The 20,758-nt window shown below is 42.1% G+C and overlaps 1 protein-coding gene across 1 annotated transcript in view; it reads left to right on the top strand.

The window, feature by feature from the left end:
• The window catches only part of LOC126210024 (brachyurin-like), a 149,355-nt gene that overhangs the window by 6,566 nt on the left and 122,031 nt on the right, over positions 1–20,758 (top strand). The window contains exons 2-3 of the mRNA XM_049939128.1: positions 1,456–1,526; positions 10,803–11,002. Coding sequence (XP_049795085.1) covers positions 1,456–1,526; positions 10,803–11,002 — 271 coding nt within the window. The remainder of the gene's footprint in view (positions 1–1,455; positions 1,527–10,802; positions 11,003–20,758) is intronic.

Here is a 20,758-nt window from a genome sequence, read left to right as displayed (position 1 = left end):
GCCACATTTCCGTAGCATGCCACAATGCTGCAAGACGTCGCCTCAGCGTAAACGAGGCTTTAGAGCCAGGTCTGTATTGTATGGTGGATGTGATGTGTTGCGTACGAAATTAAAACCTGCAATCAGATCCAAACGTCGTCGAAAACTGTGAAGAGGTGTCATCCTGCAGCAAGATAACACTCGCCCACATTCTGCCAAACGGACAGCCGACGTAATAAAGGAGTTGAGATTCGAGGTGCTGGAACATCCACCATACAGTCCAGACCTGGCTCCAAGCGATTTTCACATGTTTGGACCCTTAACGGAAGCACTACAGAGAAGATTTGAAAGTGATGAAGACGTCATTGCTGCGGTGCAAAATTCGTTACAGATGCAACCGAAAAACGTATTTTCTGATGAACTAAAAAAACTCGTAAAACTGCATTGAAGTCCAGGGAGGTTACGTAGAAAAATAACGCATGTTTCAGTTTTCTATCATCAGAATAAGTACCGCTTTTCACAAATGTGCCTTTACTTTTTGAATTCCCCTCGTATACCTGTATGTAGATGATTTTGTAAATAAGCTTTACCTATAATGTACTTTTAAAGATATAACAAGGGATGGCTTTTCTGAAAGTGCTTACGCGTGAATAGTGAGTTTCGGCATTAACATCTATTTATAAATAACTGTTTAACCATGGGTAACGCCACGGTCCAAGCTAGTAACATATATAATTATACTACCCCCTAAGACATCCCCCCCACTGGTAAAAACACAAATCGAACACTGCTCTGACATCATTTTCAACCTATGGTTGTATATATTCGTATTCTTGCTTCTGGCTCGGAGTATTGCTTGGAAATTTTCTTTTCCAATTAGGAAATAATTACTACCTTTAGAAATATTTACTGACGACAAGGCAAGGCATTTATCTTCACACAGTGAACACTGTGACAGCACGCAACTAGCTGTTTCTGGCCCGGTAAATATGTTGCTGTTGTTGTTGTTGTTGTTGTTCTGGTCAATAGTCCAAAGACTGGTTTGATGCAGATCTCCATGCTACTCTCCCTGTGCAACCCTCTTCAGCTGCGTATAACTACTGCAAACTACATCCTCTTGAATCTGCTTACTGTTTTCATCTCTCGTTTTCTCTCTATAATTTTTACCCCTCCCCCCCCTCCCCCAGTACAGGTTGTGCCACAAATAAATTGTTTCTCTCTCCTATTCTACCCAGTACCTCCTCATGAGTTACGTGATCTACCCATCTAATCTTCACTCTGTACTGAGCACACCATTACTTATGTGAAAGTATCTTAACTACAACACCAACCCTGTGTTTCAGTGCTTTAAAAAGATTATTTGTGGCACTTAAGAATTATCTGATTCTATGGAAACTACAGAAATCAAAGGAGATGATCAAACTTTGGTGCCTGCAATGTTTTGATTTATCATTTTTGTGGTTTTTACGTTTATAGGATATTCTCTTAGGTGAAGCCAACCACTTGGTGACGAAGCACCTCGATTTGCGAAGGGCAAGCCTGACGCGGTGAGCATTCCTGTGAAAAAAAAGTACAACTATGAGCATGAAGAAAATCATAACTGGAGTGTTAGCTGCATACGAAACGCCGATATCGCACCAGGTTTTTACAGGAAATCGATACACACTGTAAAGTGTCTGCCATACAGTTTAAGCTGGTACATGTACAGAAATACTAGTTCCATATAACTTTAAATGTCTGACATTAGATTTCTTCCCAAAAAAAGGTATTCTCCTTTCAACAGTATTAACTGAACTTGTGTTTTTAAGGTATGCAGCTGCACAAACTACTTCAGGCAAAACTGCCCTATTTACTCTTGTTTCAGAGAATAGGCATCGTGACATATTCATAATCGGCTTGTTGTCTTGTAAACCGATAAACATCCGAATTTAACCGTTCCTTCCCCTTGTTCGCACCTGAATTTCTTAATACTATTACCAGTTAAATTACCAGTTTCATTAACGCATTCCCCAAAACACTCATAAACCTGAATTTAAAATTTGACAGTGTAGACTGTACCTGCTTTACTACTGTCATCAATAAAAGTGAGAGGGTGGTTCCCCCCACGAAAACTTCACACCATCGTCGATTTTGTGACTGTAGCATGTATGCATGCTTCTGGCATCTGTTTGTCTTACGGTGAGCCAGGTTTATCTGTGCTGTATCTCCAAACAGTACAGATCAACGTTCACGAAAAGCTGCCTCACTGGATTCTCTGGCATTCACTGTCATGAAGATCTGACGACAGTGTACTTTAGGTCCTTATGGTTCTCAGTGCTTCATTTCATAAATTCTTACTCTAAATTTTTTGGGAATACGTATATGTGCTACCTGATATTTACACAATATACTCAAACCTTAAAAATTTACATGTCCCACTGCCAAATCTATTCCTCCTTTATTGAGATAATATCCTAACTGTTCACACTATTAACATTAATCTCTTCCTTATAATTTCTAATTGTCATTTTATACAGCCTGTCTTCTTTCAGTCTAATCGTTAGTAACTTATTGTGCTTATCAAATCTTTTAGAGATGTTTCCTACAAATAAAATATTTTTCTGTTACTTACAAGTGTATAATCAAACCTCTATCCATGTCTTTGACGCAAACTATATTTCTCATATTGGTTGGAATCACGTCATCATGAACTGGAATATATCTAATTATACTTCCTATTTTTTTTTTTTTTTTGACTGCTAAAATTTACTATCGGCATTTTTGATATTCACAGAAAGCATTAAAGTTATGTATACATATACATAGTTTCCACAATTAACAACAGTATCTGTACAAGGACTATCCAGTAACCAGCTATGCAGCTCGCTTAGCCCAACTGTCGCGACGGCTGCCCTATGATGTACGCCACGAGTCCATTAATTTCTCCTTGTTTCCGAATGACGTCATTCCCTCTAAAGGTACTTTGTTTGCCTCATCCACAAATTAGCTATTCCTCGTAGCTCTCACTCGTTTTTTTCTGTGTCAAACGCATTTATTGCAAAATGACTTGAGCCTCGTCAATGTTACAAAACTGGGAATCACTTGTTTCAGTTTCTCTGAACTGATGTTTTGTGTATTCTACACATATTTTTCAGCTTCAGTTCCATCCTTGCCTTTTAAATCAATCATCTGAATTTTGCTTTCAACGAATTTGACTATCTTATCCTATTCTTTCTAATAACTGATCAAGTGCCCTACATAGCTGAAATATTCTGGCAACAGTTTCAACATGTACTTGAGCTGTTTCTTTTCCGTCACTTTCGTGCCCCCAAATTTTAATTTGTTCGCATTTTTTTTCAAAGAAACTGAAAAACCTGCTTTAATGATGGAAGCAGAAGTAAGACGAGACTTAAATGCCTCAGGGAGAAATTTAATCGGAAGAAAAGGCTGAAGATTTTTTTTTTATTTGTCCTGTAGATCATACATTTTGTACAGTAAAGCAAATCATAATACAAGACAAGTCAATTTGAAAATTATGTTAAGACGGTGTATGATGAGAGTTGTGGTGCATAACTCACATAGCAGAATACATATGGGATATACAGACAATATATAAAAAGTGTGTTGTGTGATGATAGATGACAGTGGTGATACATACTACACATAGAAGAATACATATAAGAGATACACACAGAATATAAATCACATACAAAAATTAATTAATCTTACTATGTAGAAATATCTACAAGTGAAAAAACAGCTTATTACAAGTAATTAAAATTTTATGATACATACTTCACATAGCAGAATACATATATGAGATACAGACAGAATATTAATAAGATATAGTAATTAAATTATCTTACTAAGTAGAAATATCTGCAAGTGAATAAACAGCTTATTACAAGTAATTAAAATTTTGTTTCAAGAAATTCACGTACACAATAGAAACTGTTTTAGTAGTAATTGATTTAATTTAATTCTCATTATTTTTGGGTTTTTGCTTGTTTTTATATCTGTTGGGAGGTGGTTGTATGTTTTAATGCTGATACACTTAAACCCATTAGCATATAATTTTTTGTTGTCAGCTATAATTTGTAATTGGTTTTTGTTTCTGGTCTCGTGTGGCAGTCTGCATTTCTGTCAAGAGCTTCTAAGTGCTGTACTGTAAAACAAGCTAGTTCCATTATATAGAGGCATGCCAGTGATAAGATTCTTAGCTGTTGAAGCAGTGGTTTAAAGTGTTCAGTTATTTTTTTACGTTTCATTATTCTTACCACTTCTTTTTGTAACCTGAAAATTCTGAGAGATTCAGAGCTATGTTCCCAGAAGATTAGGCCAGAGCTCAAGACAAAGAGGGAATGGTACACCAGCATTGAGGTATCTACACTGGCTGTGTCTTTTAATGATCTTAATAAATAACAGTTTATATTAAGCTTCTGTGACAGTGCCTCAGTATGTGGTTTCCAGTTTAGTGTGTTACTGATAGTAAGTCCAAGAAATTTGGTGTGTTACCTGTTTGTAATGTCATCTTTGCCAATAAATATAACTGCATTGAAGGGGGTAAGATTTTATCTAGTGTGGAAGTTCATGCTTACATTTTTTTAGTATTTATGAGTAGTCAATTTGCTTCAAATCAATATTGTAATTGACAAGTAGTTTCATTGACTGCATCTTGCATTGTGTCACCTCTACTGGTTATCAGAATATTTGTTTTTTTGGCATACAGAAAGGAGCTGGCATTTGGTATGGGTTCTGGGAGACCATTTATGAACAATATGAAAATAACAGCGCCAAGAGCAGATCCCTGAGGAACGCCATTTGTTGTATGTAGTGTATCTGACCTGCAGTGCCTGGGTGTTAGGATTTTCTTATTTCTACACATTGCTTTCTATCACTAATGTAGTTATGGAACCAATTGTGGTCTACACCTGTAATCCCACACTTCTGGAGTTACATAAGAAGCAGCTCCTGCTCGACCATGTCAAATGCCTTGGACTGATCAAGAAATAAACCAACAGCAGGTATAAAATTTGTTGCTCTGTCACTGTAACTATTAAGTTCAGTTTCCCCAATTCGTTTTTGCAGACAGTGCAGTGCTGTCGATTCCTTGGAGTATAATACATTCATTTTTCATTATTTCAAATATAATTTTCTTATTTCTCATGAATTCCAGTTGCTTACTCCAAATTGTTCCACATATGTAGTTCCTTGCAGTCAGATTTTCTTCTTCGAAAGTATTCGATTTGTCCTTGCTTGGTTTTGCCCTTGAAGCCACTGTATAGCTATTCTTCATTTTATGATACATTCCATTCGCCGTTTTCAGTTCCAGTAGCCTTCTCCATCACACTTTCGTATCTTAATGTCAGCCATGTCCAATTTCATAAAGCACACTTGTCGGGTGGTTGTCTTCGTTTTAGTACACAACCGAGCACTGCTTTTTCAAATAACAAACTTCTTTTTACTCAACAACAGGAAACTGCTACCTTGTTAAGAATATTCGTTAACGACAAGGCAAATATAATTTACATCTATGTTTACAGAATGAACGCATGGAATGGAACCAACTTCCTTTTTTCAGTAAACATACGTACTGTCGGTATAAATGTACCACATTGCAACAACTACAGTATCAGAGTTACCATTTTCGTTTGCCATTATCAAATTTTCAGTACTACAAATGGGTGATAATAGTACATTTTACCCAATAACGGATTTTTTCCGAAGATAGATTTCTCCCCCTCTTTTCTTACCAAGACTTGATGCTCATCAGTCTTACGAAACATAGAATCATATGCTTCAGTTTCTACGAGCTGAGCTTTGGTGTATCCTACATATTCAACATTTTGCATTAAATTTACTTCCGCATCAGCGCTCGTTATATAAAGTGGAAGGCACGGTAGGATTGAGTACATCAGTACTACAGTCATCACCGTAAGGCTGCAGTTTCACTCTACTTAAATCATCGTCTTTACTTACAGTATCACAAATATCAGATGACAGATGAACAACACGCTTACTGTTATTGGCCTTTTCAGCTTTGCCTCGGAGCAGCAATAAAATACAGGGAGTTCATGAGGTCCCGTATGGCTTCAAAAAATAATAACTTGGAAGCTATTCGTGAAAGATCATCGTGGTTTGTTGTAAAACGTTAAGCAGCTCTCAGAGATTTTTTTATGTTGTGTCGGACTTTCAATGTAGGTCCCACTTGTCGCTCGTAGCACATCACGGCGAAATTTGAGTTCTGCCCATGCGAGGGTCATTATTGTAGTATCAACACATCAGATTGCTTCAGTGATAGGAGCAAGAAGGGTAGGAATGTCATCGACCAGCGTCGTCTACACGGGATCCTTGACGCAACACCACAAACAGAAGTCTGATGGTGTGACATCCAGGCCGTCACTGTCCAGCCACTCCTCAGCAAGCGGGTCGTTCACGTTCCATCTGCCGTGTGAAGTCGCAGCTCACCACCATTCTGGCAGCTTTCAAGATGACAACACGGGCTTGAGGCACTGGAGGAGTGTGTGTGTTGTAGGGTGCGGGCTGTGTTTAGAGAAAGGTCTGCCTTTTAAGGTTTTTGATCCATCTCACTGTGCTAATTCTTGAGGTCGTGTTCTGCTAAAATGGCGTCTATAATTATGTGATACCATTGTCACAGTTTTGAATTCTGCATACCAGATTACATACTGCACATTCTCCTAGTCTATCGTCAGTTTGATGCATTCCAAGTCCAATCTAAGATAGAACTAAATTTAAAATAGTTTTGAGAGCTACTCGATATTTTACAACAAAGTATTAGAATGGTGCATCAATTCGTAGCATTGTTGTTTGGCGTGTTGCTGTGGGCTTATACAGGGAGAGTCACCTAACATTACCGCTGGATATATTTCGTAAACCACATCAAATACTGACGAATCGATTCCACAGACCGAATGTGAGGAGAGGGGCTAGTGTAAATGGTTACTACAAAGCATAAAAAAATGCACGGAAGTATGTTTTTTAACACAAACCTACGTTTTTTTAAATGGAACCCCATTAGTTTTGTTAGCACATCTGAACATATAAACAAATACGTAATCAGTGCCGTTTGTTGCATTGTAAAATGTTAACTACATCCGGAGATATTGTAACCTAAAGTTGACGCTTGAGTACCACTCCTCCGCTATTCTATCGTGGTACGTCCACATGCTAACACCTTTTTATTGGTCTTTTTCACTGACGCACATGTACATTACCATGAGGGGTGAGGTACACATACACACGTGGTTTCCGTTTTCAATTACGGAGTGGAATAGAGTGTGTCCCGACATGTCAGGCCAATAGATGTTCAATGTGGTGGCCATCATTTGCTGCACACAATTGCAATCTCTGGCGTAATGAATGTCGTACACGCCGCAATACATCTGGTGTAATGTCGCCGCAGGCTGCCACAATACGTTGTTTCATATCCTCTGGGGTTGTAGGCACATCACGGTACACATTCTCCTTTAACGTACCCCACAGAAAGAAGTCCAGAGGCGTAAGATCAGGAGAACGGGCTGGCCAATTTATGCGTCCTCCACGTCCTATGAAACGCCCGTCGAACATCCTGTCAAGGGTCAGCCTAGTGTTAATTGCGGAATGTGTAGGTGCACCATCATGCTGATACCACATACGTCGACGCGTTTCCAGTGGGACATTTTCGAGCAACGTTGGCAGATCATTCTGTAGAAACGCGATGTATGTTGCATCTGTTTGGGCCCCTGCAATGAAGTGAGGACCAATGAGGTGGTCGCCAATGATTCCGCACCATACATTTGCAGTCCACGGTCGCTGTCGCTCTACCTGTCTGAGCCAGCGAGGATTGTCCACGGACCAGTAATGCATGTTCCGTAGATTCACTGCCCCGTGTTTTGTGAAACCCGCTTCATCGGTAAACAGGTAGAACTGCAACGAATTCTCTGTTAATACCCATTGACAGAATTGCACTCGATGATTAAAGTATGTATGATGTAGCGACACATGAAACGGGTGAAAGCGGTGACGATGCGGTATGCGCATGACACACTTTGATTCAGTCCACCGGCTCTCGCAGTGTCCCGTGTACTCATGTGTGGCTTCATGGCAACAGCAGCTAACACACCAACTGCACCCCCTTCTCCTGTGACGGGCCTGTTACGGACCCGTTTGCGTGCTAAGACCATACCTGTTGCATACAGTTGGCGGTAGATGTTTTGCAATGTGCGGCACGTTGGATGCTCTCTGTCCGGGAACCGTTCTGCGTACACCCTGCAGGCTTCAGCTGCATTTCGTCGACACTCGCCATAGATGAGTATCATCTCCGCCTTTTCAGAGTTCGAATACACCATGGTCACAGTTCCTACAACACTACACTATCACAGACGTCTGGTAACACGGTGTACTACAGTTGGTCTGCGTGCGGAGACGAATGCAGAATAACAATAGCAGCAAGCGCTACATGCGGACACTGCGACAGCAAGACCAAACCACAACAGTGCACTACAGCCACACTCGTAAACACGGTCGTCATCGTAAACATGTCCCTGCAGATGCTGCTCGCCGACCGTGGCCCGTGTTTGTTACAACACGCAACTGAACGTCGGAGGTTTAAAGCGTCAACTTTAGGTTACAATATCTCCGGATGTAATTAACATTTTACAATGCAACAAACGGCACTGATTACGTATTTGTTTATATGTTCAGATGTGCTAACAAAATTAACGTGGTTCCATTTAATAAAACGTAGGTTTGTGTTAAAAAACATACTTCCGTGCATTTTTGTATGGTTTGTATTAAACAATTACACTAGCCCCTCTCCTCACGTTCGGTCTGTGGAATCGGTTCGTCAGTATTTGATGTGGTTTACGAAATATATCCAGCGGTAACGTTAGGTGACTCACCCTGTATATCGATTGTCATTTTCCATTTGTGGTTTATTGTTGCTGTTTGAGTTTACATTTTGTCATTTTATCACCTGAAGGTACTGAGTGGAGCTCTGGATGTTAGAATATGGTGTTCTAACTGGGAAAATGGGAACATTCTTCTGTTTGAGTTCAGTGATGAGTGACAGCAGTGGAGGTAGCCAGAAACATTTGCGTCGTGTACGGGAATAGTGTCATTGGACACAGAACGGCAAAGAAAATGGTTTTCTCGTTTTAAGGTGGATCGTTTCGATGTTAGTTACTCTCCACGGTCAGGAAGACCTACAGAGTATGACGAAGATCGTCATACGCATTAATTAGCGATGATCCACGCCTGTGTATTCGAGAACTAGCAGACGTGATGAACTGTGGTCATTCCACCACAGTGCGACATTTGCGTGCAGTGGGGAAGGTCCAAAAATCGGGTACGTTGGTGCCGCACGCTCCAAGCCAAAATCACACAAATCAGCAGGTGCCCATTTGGGTATCTCTGCTTGCTGGTAATCAATTGGATCTTGAACAACACCGACCATAAGTATGCTTTATTGTTACTCGTGACGATAAATGGCGTTTCTATGCTAACTCAAGGAAAAGAAATAAGTGGTTGAGACTAAGCAGAGCAACAGCTTCCCATACAAAGACCTGTTCGCATCCACAAAAGATAATGTTGTGCATTTGGTGAAACAGCGAAGGTGTAGTACAAATTTGAGCACCAACTCAATATCATAACTTGTCCCTAATAGTTTCGAAATTATGACTATTTTGAAATGATAGTTTAAATTCATGAGAACCTGCATATTAACTTTGCTGGAACTGCATGACGTGTTGTGGATTGCTGGGTCCTTGGACAGTGGGAGATAGCACCACGAGCTCGTAACACATCTACTACTGACGTGTGTAGCCTTCTTAAGTACGGTACACCGCCCCTGCGTCATTGCCTGCATACAATGATGAGCCAAAATATTACGACCACCTGCTTAAGAGCTTGTTTACCCATCTTTGGAACGAATCCATCACTGATGAGCCAAAACGTTATGAACACCTGCTTAATAGCTTGTGTGCCCATCTTTGGAATGAAATGTATGACTGATTCTGTGTATCAGCGATCCGACAGTTTGTTGGTAGGTTCGTGGAGGTATGTAGCATTAGATATCTACGCGGAGGTCATGTAATTCTCCTAAATAAGCGTCGCTGATTTGCATTCGCGACGATGGTGGCCGATAGTGAACCAGAATGGACCGTTATAATTTAAAAGTTCGTCGGGGAGTACATCAAGCTTGAAGGGATGCAGGTGGTTTGCAGCTGTCACGTGTCTTCGGTTACCGCCAGAGGTCCCATGCAGGCGTAGGAGGGTGTCTCCCGTAGCATAACACTGCTCCCACCAGCTTGCAACTGTGGTATGCGGCACGTTGCGAACTGGTGTTCACCTTGGCGACGGCGTTTGTGGAGACGACCGGTGAAGTAATGTGGCAAAAATGTGATTCGCCCGAAAAGCCGACACGTTTCAGTTGGTCGACGATAGAATTCTGGTGGTCCCGTGCCCATTGCAATCGTAACTGACGATGTCGTTGGCTCAACACGTGGACACGTAAGGATGGTCGACTGTGGAGCTCAATGTTGAAAAATGTACGATGAACGGTGTGCCCCGGAACGCTTGTGCGTCCACCGTGGTTGTGCTCTTTTGACAGAAATGCCACAGATCACAATCTATCCTGCTTGACAAGACAGACAAGCCTCCAAACAGTACTTTGTATGAAGAGTCATGGGCTTCCAACCAATTGGGACTAGTGGTATTTTCGCTGTCCTGCTTCCTTCTGATGAAGCTTACGACAGTAGCACGTGAACATTCGACAAGCTTCGCCGTTTTCGAGTACTCGTTCACGGGCCCTGCCTTATAGTAATCTGTCCTTTGCCTTCGCCCAGGTGCCCCCCCGTCCTCGTGTGCTGCGCTCGCACACGCCTGTTTCGGCACGACGCCGCCAGGTGGCTCGCCAGTGCGCGATGCTCGCGCTGCCGGGCGGTCGCAGCAGCGGCAGCAGAGCAGGCGGCGACGGCGGCAGCCATGGCCACGCGCTCCCACTGTGCGCTCGCGGCTGCACTGCTGGTGGCGATGGCGGCGACTAGTGAGTGCCTACCAGTCAACTGGTTTAACACAATGTTTTTACAGATTTTGTCTTCGTTATCAAGCGTTAACCAATGCATCATTTAATTTGTGTTCTTTTCTCCTGACTACTTTATAATGGCCTACTATGATTTAAAGCCAATCTCAGAGCACCATACTTTGTTATTTGCTGTATACGGCTGTGTTCAAAGAGTAACGGGAACGTTTAATTTCGAGGTTTGTATTAGTTAAATCCTCGCGATTTTTCGTTGTTTGTCGGCCAATATGTCAAACTATGTGTTCACTGATCGCCGTATTGGACTTTTAGTGGGTCCTCAGTTGTCACGTAAGTTAGTTGTGTTTGCTTACGAGTGGCGAATACTGATTTGTCTTCAAAATTGGTCAGAGACTTAGCAGTATATTTTGCCATGAAAATGGAATAAAATCTAACAAAGTTTTATAAATGTTGAACATTGCTTTTGGTGAACCTCTTATGAGTGAAAAAACGGTTTACGAGTGCTATATCCTTTTTGGAGATGACGGTAAAAAATTTGGGGGTGACAAACTTTCTGGGTACCACATGAACAACCGACGCAAACGTGGTAAAACCCAAAGAAATGATTATTTGGGACGGTTCTGGTCAGCGTTTCTTCGATTTAGGGCATCTCTAGTTTTTGCCGAAAGGTCAAAATCTGTAAGAAGTACTACTAGTCACAACTTGAACGCCGTTTTCTAGAAGCAATCCGAAAAAAGCTCCAGGATCTGTTGCGAAACAATTCGTGGCTTTTCCACCACAATAATTCACTTGTTCACACTTTATTACTTGTTCATGATTTTTTGGCAGAAAACAATATTGGAATGATGCCCAGCCTCCATATGCGCTACATATAGCCCCGTGTGACTTTTTTCTGTTTCTAAATGAAGCGAACTTTAAAGCGCCGTCGTTTTACAAGTTTATATGAGTTTAAAAGTGCATCACTGTTGCAAAGATAGAGTTCCAGAAAAGTTCAGGGACTATGAAAAAGCGCTGGCATAAGTGTATGTCAAGCAATGGGAGCTACTTTGAAGAAGATAACATTAATGTAGACGAATAATAAAAGTGTCTCTAGAAAACGAAAATTAGCGACACTTTTTGAACACGCCTCGCATAGTTAGTAGATATCACACTAGCTCAATGAAAGATAGCGTTAAAATTGTTCAGATGTTCCACAACTATTAAGTAAAGTTAAGTAAGACAAGAGCAAAACTAAAACAGATTCAGAGAAGTATGTAGCTGGCTGATAATTTACGAAAAGCACGCATCAGGCCGCTACCCTGATCACACATCAAACACGTCACCCTAAACTTTTTGGGGACGTATCGAATGTCCACAAAAGCCCAAATGTCGTGTCACATTCGGTTGACCGTCAATTAAAATAGAGCAAATCTGTCGGCAAAGGGTTCCCGCCCTTTCATCTGAAAATAATATTCATTCTAGTAAAAGGTGTTGCACTGTCACCTGTACTCCAAAAGGGCCACAGATTGGACAGTCCTCTCACTAGAGCTAGAAGCCATGTCAGTAGATGGCACAGTGAAATATGTTTCTCATGTGCCCTGGTTCCAGGTAGAAAGACACTTGCTTCCCCGACCTGTGTAGGTTGAGGAGAGCGTGCTGGATATTGTGGACAACTTTATCCGCACTGTACAGAGTGATGGGCACTCAGGGAGTCGGAACACACGATGTGTTTATCACTCCCAACATACGATTATCTCATCTGTTGCACTGCCCACAAGATCACATATATTCCCCATCAAAGACACTTAAGTCAGGGGGCAGTGGGATCTTGAGGACCTCATCTACTTATGGACAGGGACCGTCAAGCACTGTGGAGGACAGTTGTAAAAAATAACAGAAAATCAGCAGAAGAAATCAGTCGTGATTTCGAAAGTGCTACCACTAATCCATCTAGCACACTGACAAGCTAAAAAGAATGGGGTACAATGTTCGAGCAACTCCTCAAAGGCCTCACCCTTTTGTATTAAGCTTCTACAGTGCCAGACAGTATATGGCTGGGAACAGGAGTAGTAGGGTAACAGCGGCATCGCCACACATTGTGGGTTGCCTACATCAGGGGCAAGTATACATTCAGAGACAAACCTATTGTTCTCTTTTGACCGACAGGTCAAGGAGACACGTAATTACACCCTGACAGACTGCTTGAACATATCTGAAAAACTTTCTCTCGTCTCGCCACCCACGCAGGCTGTCTGTCTGGAGTCCGAGTGCACTGTAGGCCCCGCAAAGCGATGTGTCCGTCTGTGGCGGCCCCACACGCCAGCTGCCTTGTGCCCGCACAGAGCGGATGTCACGCTCATCCCTGGAATAAAATCACACATCCTGGCACCATCCTCTGTCGTCTCAAGTGGGCTGTATACATGCAGATACCACCACATGCAAGAGACGCTTTCCTTCAGAGTAATTACCTGACTGGGAATCGATCCATAAATACTGATGAAGTTAATAAGTAGTTTATTTCTGGCCACATAATCATGATGCATGGGATATATTACGAACTTGGTAACTATTTCACCCACCCACACCAACACAAACACACACACACACAAATTGATGACATCACAAAACTAATAGCAGGCTGACTGGAAATATAGTAAAAGAAAAAAATTATTGTTGAGAGAGAGGTAACTGCTTTGCTCATGAACGAGTATGGGATATTCTAATAACTGCAGCACTTTTTCACTCCACTCACTACCCCAGCCCTCCTGGTGCGCTTTCTTGTGATACACTTCATGAAATACTTCAGTGCTTCAGAAGTTATTAAATCTGGTGTGGAATATCATGTTTTAAAAATGTCACAAATGCTGCTTCAGAAGATGTGTCACAGGAAATATTAATTAAATCATTAATATAGGCACTTAAATAATTTGCTTCAAACACACACGGTTTAAAACTAATAACGAACAATACTGCACAGTAGTTTGCATGCATAAACAATTGTATTATGCTCTTGGCGAGGAATTTCATCAAATAATCCAAACCTATTATTATTTGACATTCCTACTGGAAGTGGTGATCTATGAAATGATAGTTATAATTTCAAATTCGATGATGGTAATGGGGTCCCTGAGGACTACAGGCCTTCTATATGTACTTTCTTTTTCAAAGGTACTACAGAATTACTAAACTGACAGGTTCTCTCAGCTACACCAGGAAGAAGAGTGCAGGAGGAGGAGGAGGAGGTGCAGGAGGAGGAGGTGGATGTACCACATGATGGTACAGAGACAACAACAACAAATACCTCTGCAAGACAGAGTCCACTGTGATATACTCTGAAACACTAAACATAACACACTTGAAGAGCGATCTAATCTGGAGCAATAAGTCATCATGGCTAGATATCAGAGATCATTGTCAATCGGGAATTTGATGCAGGGATTGGATTTTTAAAAGACTGTAGAATTCCTAAATTGGTTTTCTCCACTACATTCAGAAGGAGGATGGCCCTGTTGCGTGATAGGATGGAAACAACAGCAAATACCACTGAAAGACAAGAGTCCATTGTGATGCATTGAAAAGCACTAAACACGGCACACTTAACCACAAATCAGTCTGTAGCTGTAGCTGTCGTGGGTAGATGTGGGAGATCGCCAAAACACTGGCACATTCCACACACTCATGTACTGATGTACACACACAGTGCACCAATATCGTCATATGCCGCTGACGCTAGTGCTCAGGGATCAGTGAAAACTACACTGGTGATAACTCCCACTTCTGCCACAGCTGCAGTCCTGGACGTGTGTGCTAGCAATACCACCAGCCACGGAAGGCGTCCAGGGATGATTGGGGTGGTATGAATTCGAATGTTATCAATAAGTCCAGTGCAAAGACCTGTAATTTTGAACCTTCTCTCCCGCAACACACACATCCACTTCTATCCCCACTCAACCAGCACACTTCCCACTTCGCCAGCCCCTGCTGCCGTGGGAAAAATCAGACTGGTCGGTGCATTCTTTGTACTTAACTCCCTGTCACAGGCTGAGCTAATCCATTGCTTCTGTTAGCGGGTTCCTTGTGACCACCCCTGCAGCCAGCTGCTGTGTACCGCCAAACAATCAGCTGCAGCTTGGATGTATGTGGTAGTTCTAGCCAATTCCACCCCAACATATCCCCCCTCCCCCAAGTTTAAAAAATCCACTTTACCCAACCTGACATAGCGATATTGTTGACCATATGCCTCGAGTTCCTCAATCAAAGTGTGGATTTCTACTTTTATACATGACAGAAGAAATCAGGGTATACACATAACTAAAGTGTTGTTACATGTTTTGAAAATCCTGTAACAGTATGGCGTAGGCTACATTCCCTCCAAGTATTTTTTCATCAGGTAGAAAAAAATCTGTTCTAATCAGCCTAATATCTGTTACATCATGCAGCACAGGACTAAAATATTAAACTCATTTTCGGTCGTGAGAGTCCTAAGATCTACCTCCGTCACTGGACGCATCCTCACTTCAGAACTCCCTTAGAGTAATGAAATGCCACGCCACATATGAAGTCTCTTAAGGTACATCGCAGAGACGTTGTAAAAATCCGATTTGTACTACATATCACATTATAAATTCGGTAATGCATATGAATTTATTACGAAGTCCGTCTCTCTCGGTGTAGGTGGAAGATCGAAATTTCGTTAAAATGAATCGCTGCAATTATAAAAACACCTGATTTCCTCTTCAACTCAAGAATCATATCTCTGGTACCATAGCCATCGCTTCCATCTCCCAGATGGCATTGATATCAAATTGATAGGCTAATTAAGTAAACTGATGATGAATGTCACTTTGCATGATGAGTATTTTTTTTTTCAGCATTCGGATTACAATCATCAGGTTGCTCAAATGGGAATCCCTGGAGGGAAGACGATGTTCTTTTCCAGGAACACTACTGAGAATACACATTTTATGCTGACCGCAGAAGGATTCTACCATTGGCATCATACATTTCGTGTAAGGACCGCGTTATGATGACAACGACTACATTACCATCACCCTGCATTAAAAAATGGACTTGGTTCTACAAGCACACACGAGAGACACTAAGAATGTTACACATTCCGGTAGACATGCTGTCCGTAATTTGGAATCAAGTCTCTCCATTCAACCACATACTTGTGTTGGATCCTACGGAGGTATAATTTAATGATTACAGCCACTGATGAGTCATATTCGTGGCACTGTCACAGCTCGAAACGAGTCACGTTATTCTAATATGTCTGTTAAGGTCCCATACAGATAAACTCCAACGTAATTTTAGCCAGTTCCTCTGCATCTTGTAACTCCCCCGCCTTTCCTGCAGCTTTCTCTATTCGATCGTTCCAGTTTAAGTCAGAACTGAGCAGAAGTCGGAGAGCACTATATCTACAACCTTCTGCTACCACTGGAGAAACTGGGTGAGCTGACTTAATGCGACAGTACAGTGTTTTGACCACTCAACAGAAATGGGAACATGTCGTCGTAGCTCCACCAACCGTGTACAATGTGTAAAGCCAGTGTCAAACGAAATATTCACCTGCAACACGAGGTAGTAGGGAAGACAGTATGAGCAGTTTCGGTGGTCTTTCTTACCAGGAAAATTATAAAGACTCCTCATCATACACGAACTAAAAGGAGGATGAGGGCTTTGCTATTGCAGTGTGGTGTCTCCGAACTACACATAGGTACTACAGTCCAAAGGAGACTGCATCGCTCAGGGTGCATTTATGTCTGTCATCCAAAAATTCTCTATATCCTCGTTATTTTGTACAATCAAAGAGAGAAACACCATGAACTATTAAAACTCCACTCACGTCAGCCAGTAAAGTACTTGATAAGATATTACTGTGTTCCTCTCTTCCAATAAATTGAACACAAGTATTGTTGCATTCTGGTGTCGAGCGTATGTGGCGATCCTATTAAATATACAGATATTGATCCCCTGGAGCAGATGGCTTGTGATCAAAGACACCTGCACAGATTGGTGTAAACTTTCGTCGCCTGTATTGTAGAAACCATATCCCACAGACTATAAATCACAAGAGATGGTCCCTGTGTTGTTCTTTCATAAACAGTTTGATGTATTGTTTTTCTGCTATAACACATCCAAGCACTGTGTGACTGCAGCTGCATACCCCGCCATATATTTTCTTTTTTTGCACCATGACATCGAGGTCAGTGTCAGGTGCTAAACACGCAACTGAGGAAGACAGGCCTACAAAAGTTGAAGATGGCTAAACAGACATTAAGACATTTCGATCCATTGACTCTCACAGAAAGCTGGATATTGCATGGTGTAAACTATGCTGCTCCGAAAACACACATAATGGTTGAAATGAAAGAGGTGGTGTTTTTCATAGATAAAAATGAGGAAGACATCTCAAAGTTTGGAAACTGGAAGAGTTTGTGGCATTATTGGGCATGCCACACAGTTCCCCGAAGGCGGTTGATGACCTCAACATTTAAACTTATCTTCCATTGTGATATGGTAGCAGATGTCTAGGTGTTCCATTTTGACTGATACCGTATATTTCAGTCTTGTACATGATCACTATTTCACGCAGGTCATCCCCAGAACGTGCTTCTCTCAACATGACTCTCCATCTCAAACAATGGACATTAGCCAATCATTATGTGGTAGTCGACAGTGTACCAGTGGACAGCCCGCATCTCGTGGTCGTGCGGTAGCGTTCTCGCTTCCCACGCCCGGGTTCCCGGGTTCGATTCCCGGCGGGGTCAGGGATTTTCTCTGCCTCGTGATGGCTGGGTGTTGTGTGATGTCCTTAGGTTAGTTAGGTTTAAGTAGTTCTAAGTTCTAGGGGACTGATGACCATAGATGTTAAGTCCCATAGTGCTCAGAGCCATTTGAACCATTTTGAACCAGTGGACAGATGGGATGGAAATATACTGGTGATATGGGACGAGGTATTGTAATAAGCGCCACAGTTGATATTGCGATCAGTTTCAGCAATTCTATCGTTTTTCCATAACTTAAATGCTGAACAATGACACGGCAGTATGCTTCCCAATATCTTCCCGTCACTAAGACTGCCCCTCCACTACCTTGCATGTACCATGTAGTAGGTTGCGAATGTAGATAGATGAATGTGCTGTACGTCTATTCATGGCTGACTCTCGAATATATACACCAAAAAAATACCAAACAGCGTCCTATACTGATCTACATATATCTAGCACTTCGATCGTAGTACATAATTTACAATTACAATTGTCCAAATTTCCTATGTGGACAGGAGAGTCACAGAGTGTTCTCGCCTAAGAGTAAAGTTAGAGATTGAAAGATCCCCCCACATCGTCTTTGACCAACCCGCCCTGTCGTCGATATAATTTGCACCTGCTCAGATATAGGAGGGTACTGTAGACTCTATATTCCACGTCTCCTGAAGAAACACAGCGAGCCCAGTCTACAACTGCTCTTCATGAATACAGACCATTTGGGGTGGCAGAGGACGCTAACAGGATGTGTGATTTTATTTTGGGATTAGCATGCCATCCGCTCTGCATGCACATGAGGCAGATGGCGCGTGGTGTGGCTACTGATAGATGCATTGTTTTGAGGGGCCCCCAGTACACACCAACTCAGGGCAGCCTCCGCGGGTTGCGAGACGTGAGAAAGTTTTTCAGGTATGTTTAAGCAATCTGTAACGGTACAATTATACACTGCAATCGATCAGTCAATATTTCCAGAAGGGAGGAAAACTGAAAAATATATATTTAATTAATTAGCCAATCAAATTGATATAGTGGTAGGGAGATGGCTATTTGAATAACCTGTAGCAGCTTGTGAATACTGAAAGTGGCACAATTGAGCTATTTCCCGACTATTTTTTCCATCAATTTAATTAATTAGCCAATTAATTTCATATCAGAAGTGGTGCTGGGTTTCTGAGAGAGGGAGGGCGAGGGGGGAGGGTAGGGATGACATAAAAAAATAATAGGCTAAGGATGAATTATTGCCAGGGTCTCATAATCCTCTTAGCAGAACAATAAGTTGAGGACCTGTCAAATGAAAGAGAACAATAGGCACGCCCCTGAATGTATGTTTGCCCTGATGTAGGCAGCGCACAGAGTGGGGTGAGACCACTGTTATCCTACTAGTAACGAGTGATTTGTATCGCGCCCTATCATGTTGCAATCCAGTGCAAGGATTTGCCTTTGGCGGATATCTCGACAATATTACCTTTCTTCGTGGGTAATGCTGACAGAGAGGTGTGGAGATGCTGTTACAGTGTCTACTTGTGCATCTACATACGTGCTCCATAAAGCCCCATAAGGTGCCTGGGGGAGGGTGCCAGTACCACCACTAGTAGTTTCCTTTTCCGTTCAACATGCAAGCAGAGCGAGGGAAAAACTACTATATATACACCTTCGCCAGAGCCCTAATGTCTCGCATCTTATTCTGGTGGTCCTTATGTGAAATGTATGTTGGCGGCAGTGGAATCGCTCCACAGATGGTCTGAAATGCCTGTTCTCCAAATTTACGCTTCAGTGCGTTGTGAAAAAGAGCCCCGTGTTTCCTCTAGGGATTCCCATTTGTGTTCGTGAAACATCTCTTGCTTGTTGATCGAATTAACCAGTAACAAATCTTGCACCCCGTCTCTGAGTTGCTTCGAACCCTTCCTTTAACCTTAACTTAACGGGTATCCAAAACACTCGAAGAGCACTCAAAATTGCGTCGCACTAGTATTCTACACACGCCTTCCTTTATAAGTCAGCTACACTTTCCCAAAAATCTCCCAATAAAAGATATCGAGCATTCGACTTTCCTAGCCGGCCGTGGTGGCCGAGCTGTTCTAGGCGCTACAGTCTGGAACCGCACGACCGCTACGGTCGCAGGTTCGAATCCTGCATCGGGGATGGATGTGTGTGATGTCCTTAGGTTAGTTAGGTTTAAGTAGTTCTAAGTTCTAGGGGACTGATGACCATAGATGTTAAGTCCCATAGTGCTCAGAGCCATTCGATTTTCCTTCTACCAACGTGATGTGCCCATTCCATTTCGTATCGCTTGGCAGCGTTGCGACTAGAAATTTAATCAATGTGAGTATGTCCAGCAGCACCCTACTTATGTTTCGCACGAGCGATGTTTGTCTGTCTCAACGAAACTTTAGATTTGAACTTAGAATGTTTCCAAGGATTCTGTAGGAAATCGTCGTTAAGGATATTGGTCTATAATTATGGGGGTCCGCTCATTTACCTTTCTTAGGAGTCACCTGCGCTATTTTCAAATAGCTAGGGGCTTTGAACTGGGCGAGAGGTTCGTGATACGTGCAAGCTTGGTGTGGGGCCAGTGGCAGTAGAGTACTGTCTGTAAAACCGAATTGGCGGTTTATTCGTTTCCATCTCAGTCAGTTGCTTCTTACGGCACAGATTCTTATTTCTATACCATCCATTGGGGAGTGTGTATCACAATGAAACGACTTGTTTGTATGATCCTGCTGTGTGAATGATTTCTTAAACTTGAAGCTGAAAGAAGATTGGACTGCCTTCCCTCCACGGATATTCTGATACCTCACTGGCAGAGTTCACGCCATCATAAAAGTGACGGACGCACCTGCTGTATGGGTGCTGTCTTCGTCGACCGCACTCGGTGTATCATGCGCTGCTCGCATCTCCGAAGAAGAAATATACTGACGGAAAAGAATTCACAACACTAAAAAGGAAATTAATGTAGAGTGACGAAACGTCGGGAATACATTCGTCTAGGTAACATATTTAAGTGACTGACATT

This window comes from Schistocerca nitens, chromosome 10, assembly GCF_023898315.1.
Source record: "Schistocerca nitens isolate TAMUIC-IGC-003100 chromosome 10, iqSchNite1.1, whole genome shotgun sequence".
Lineage (NCBI taxonomy): Eukaryota > Metazoa > Arthropoda > Insecta > Orthoptera > Acrididae > Schistocerca > Schistocerca nitens.
This window is presented reverse-complemented; position numbering and strand designations above follow the sequence as displayed.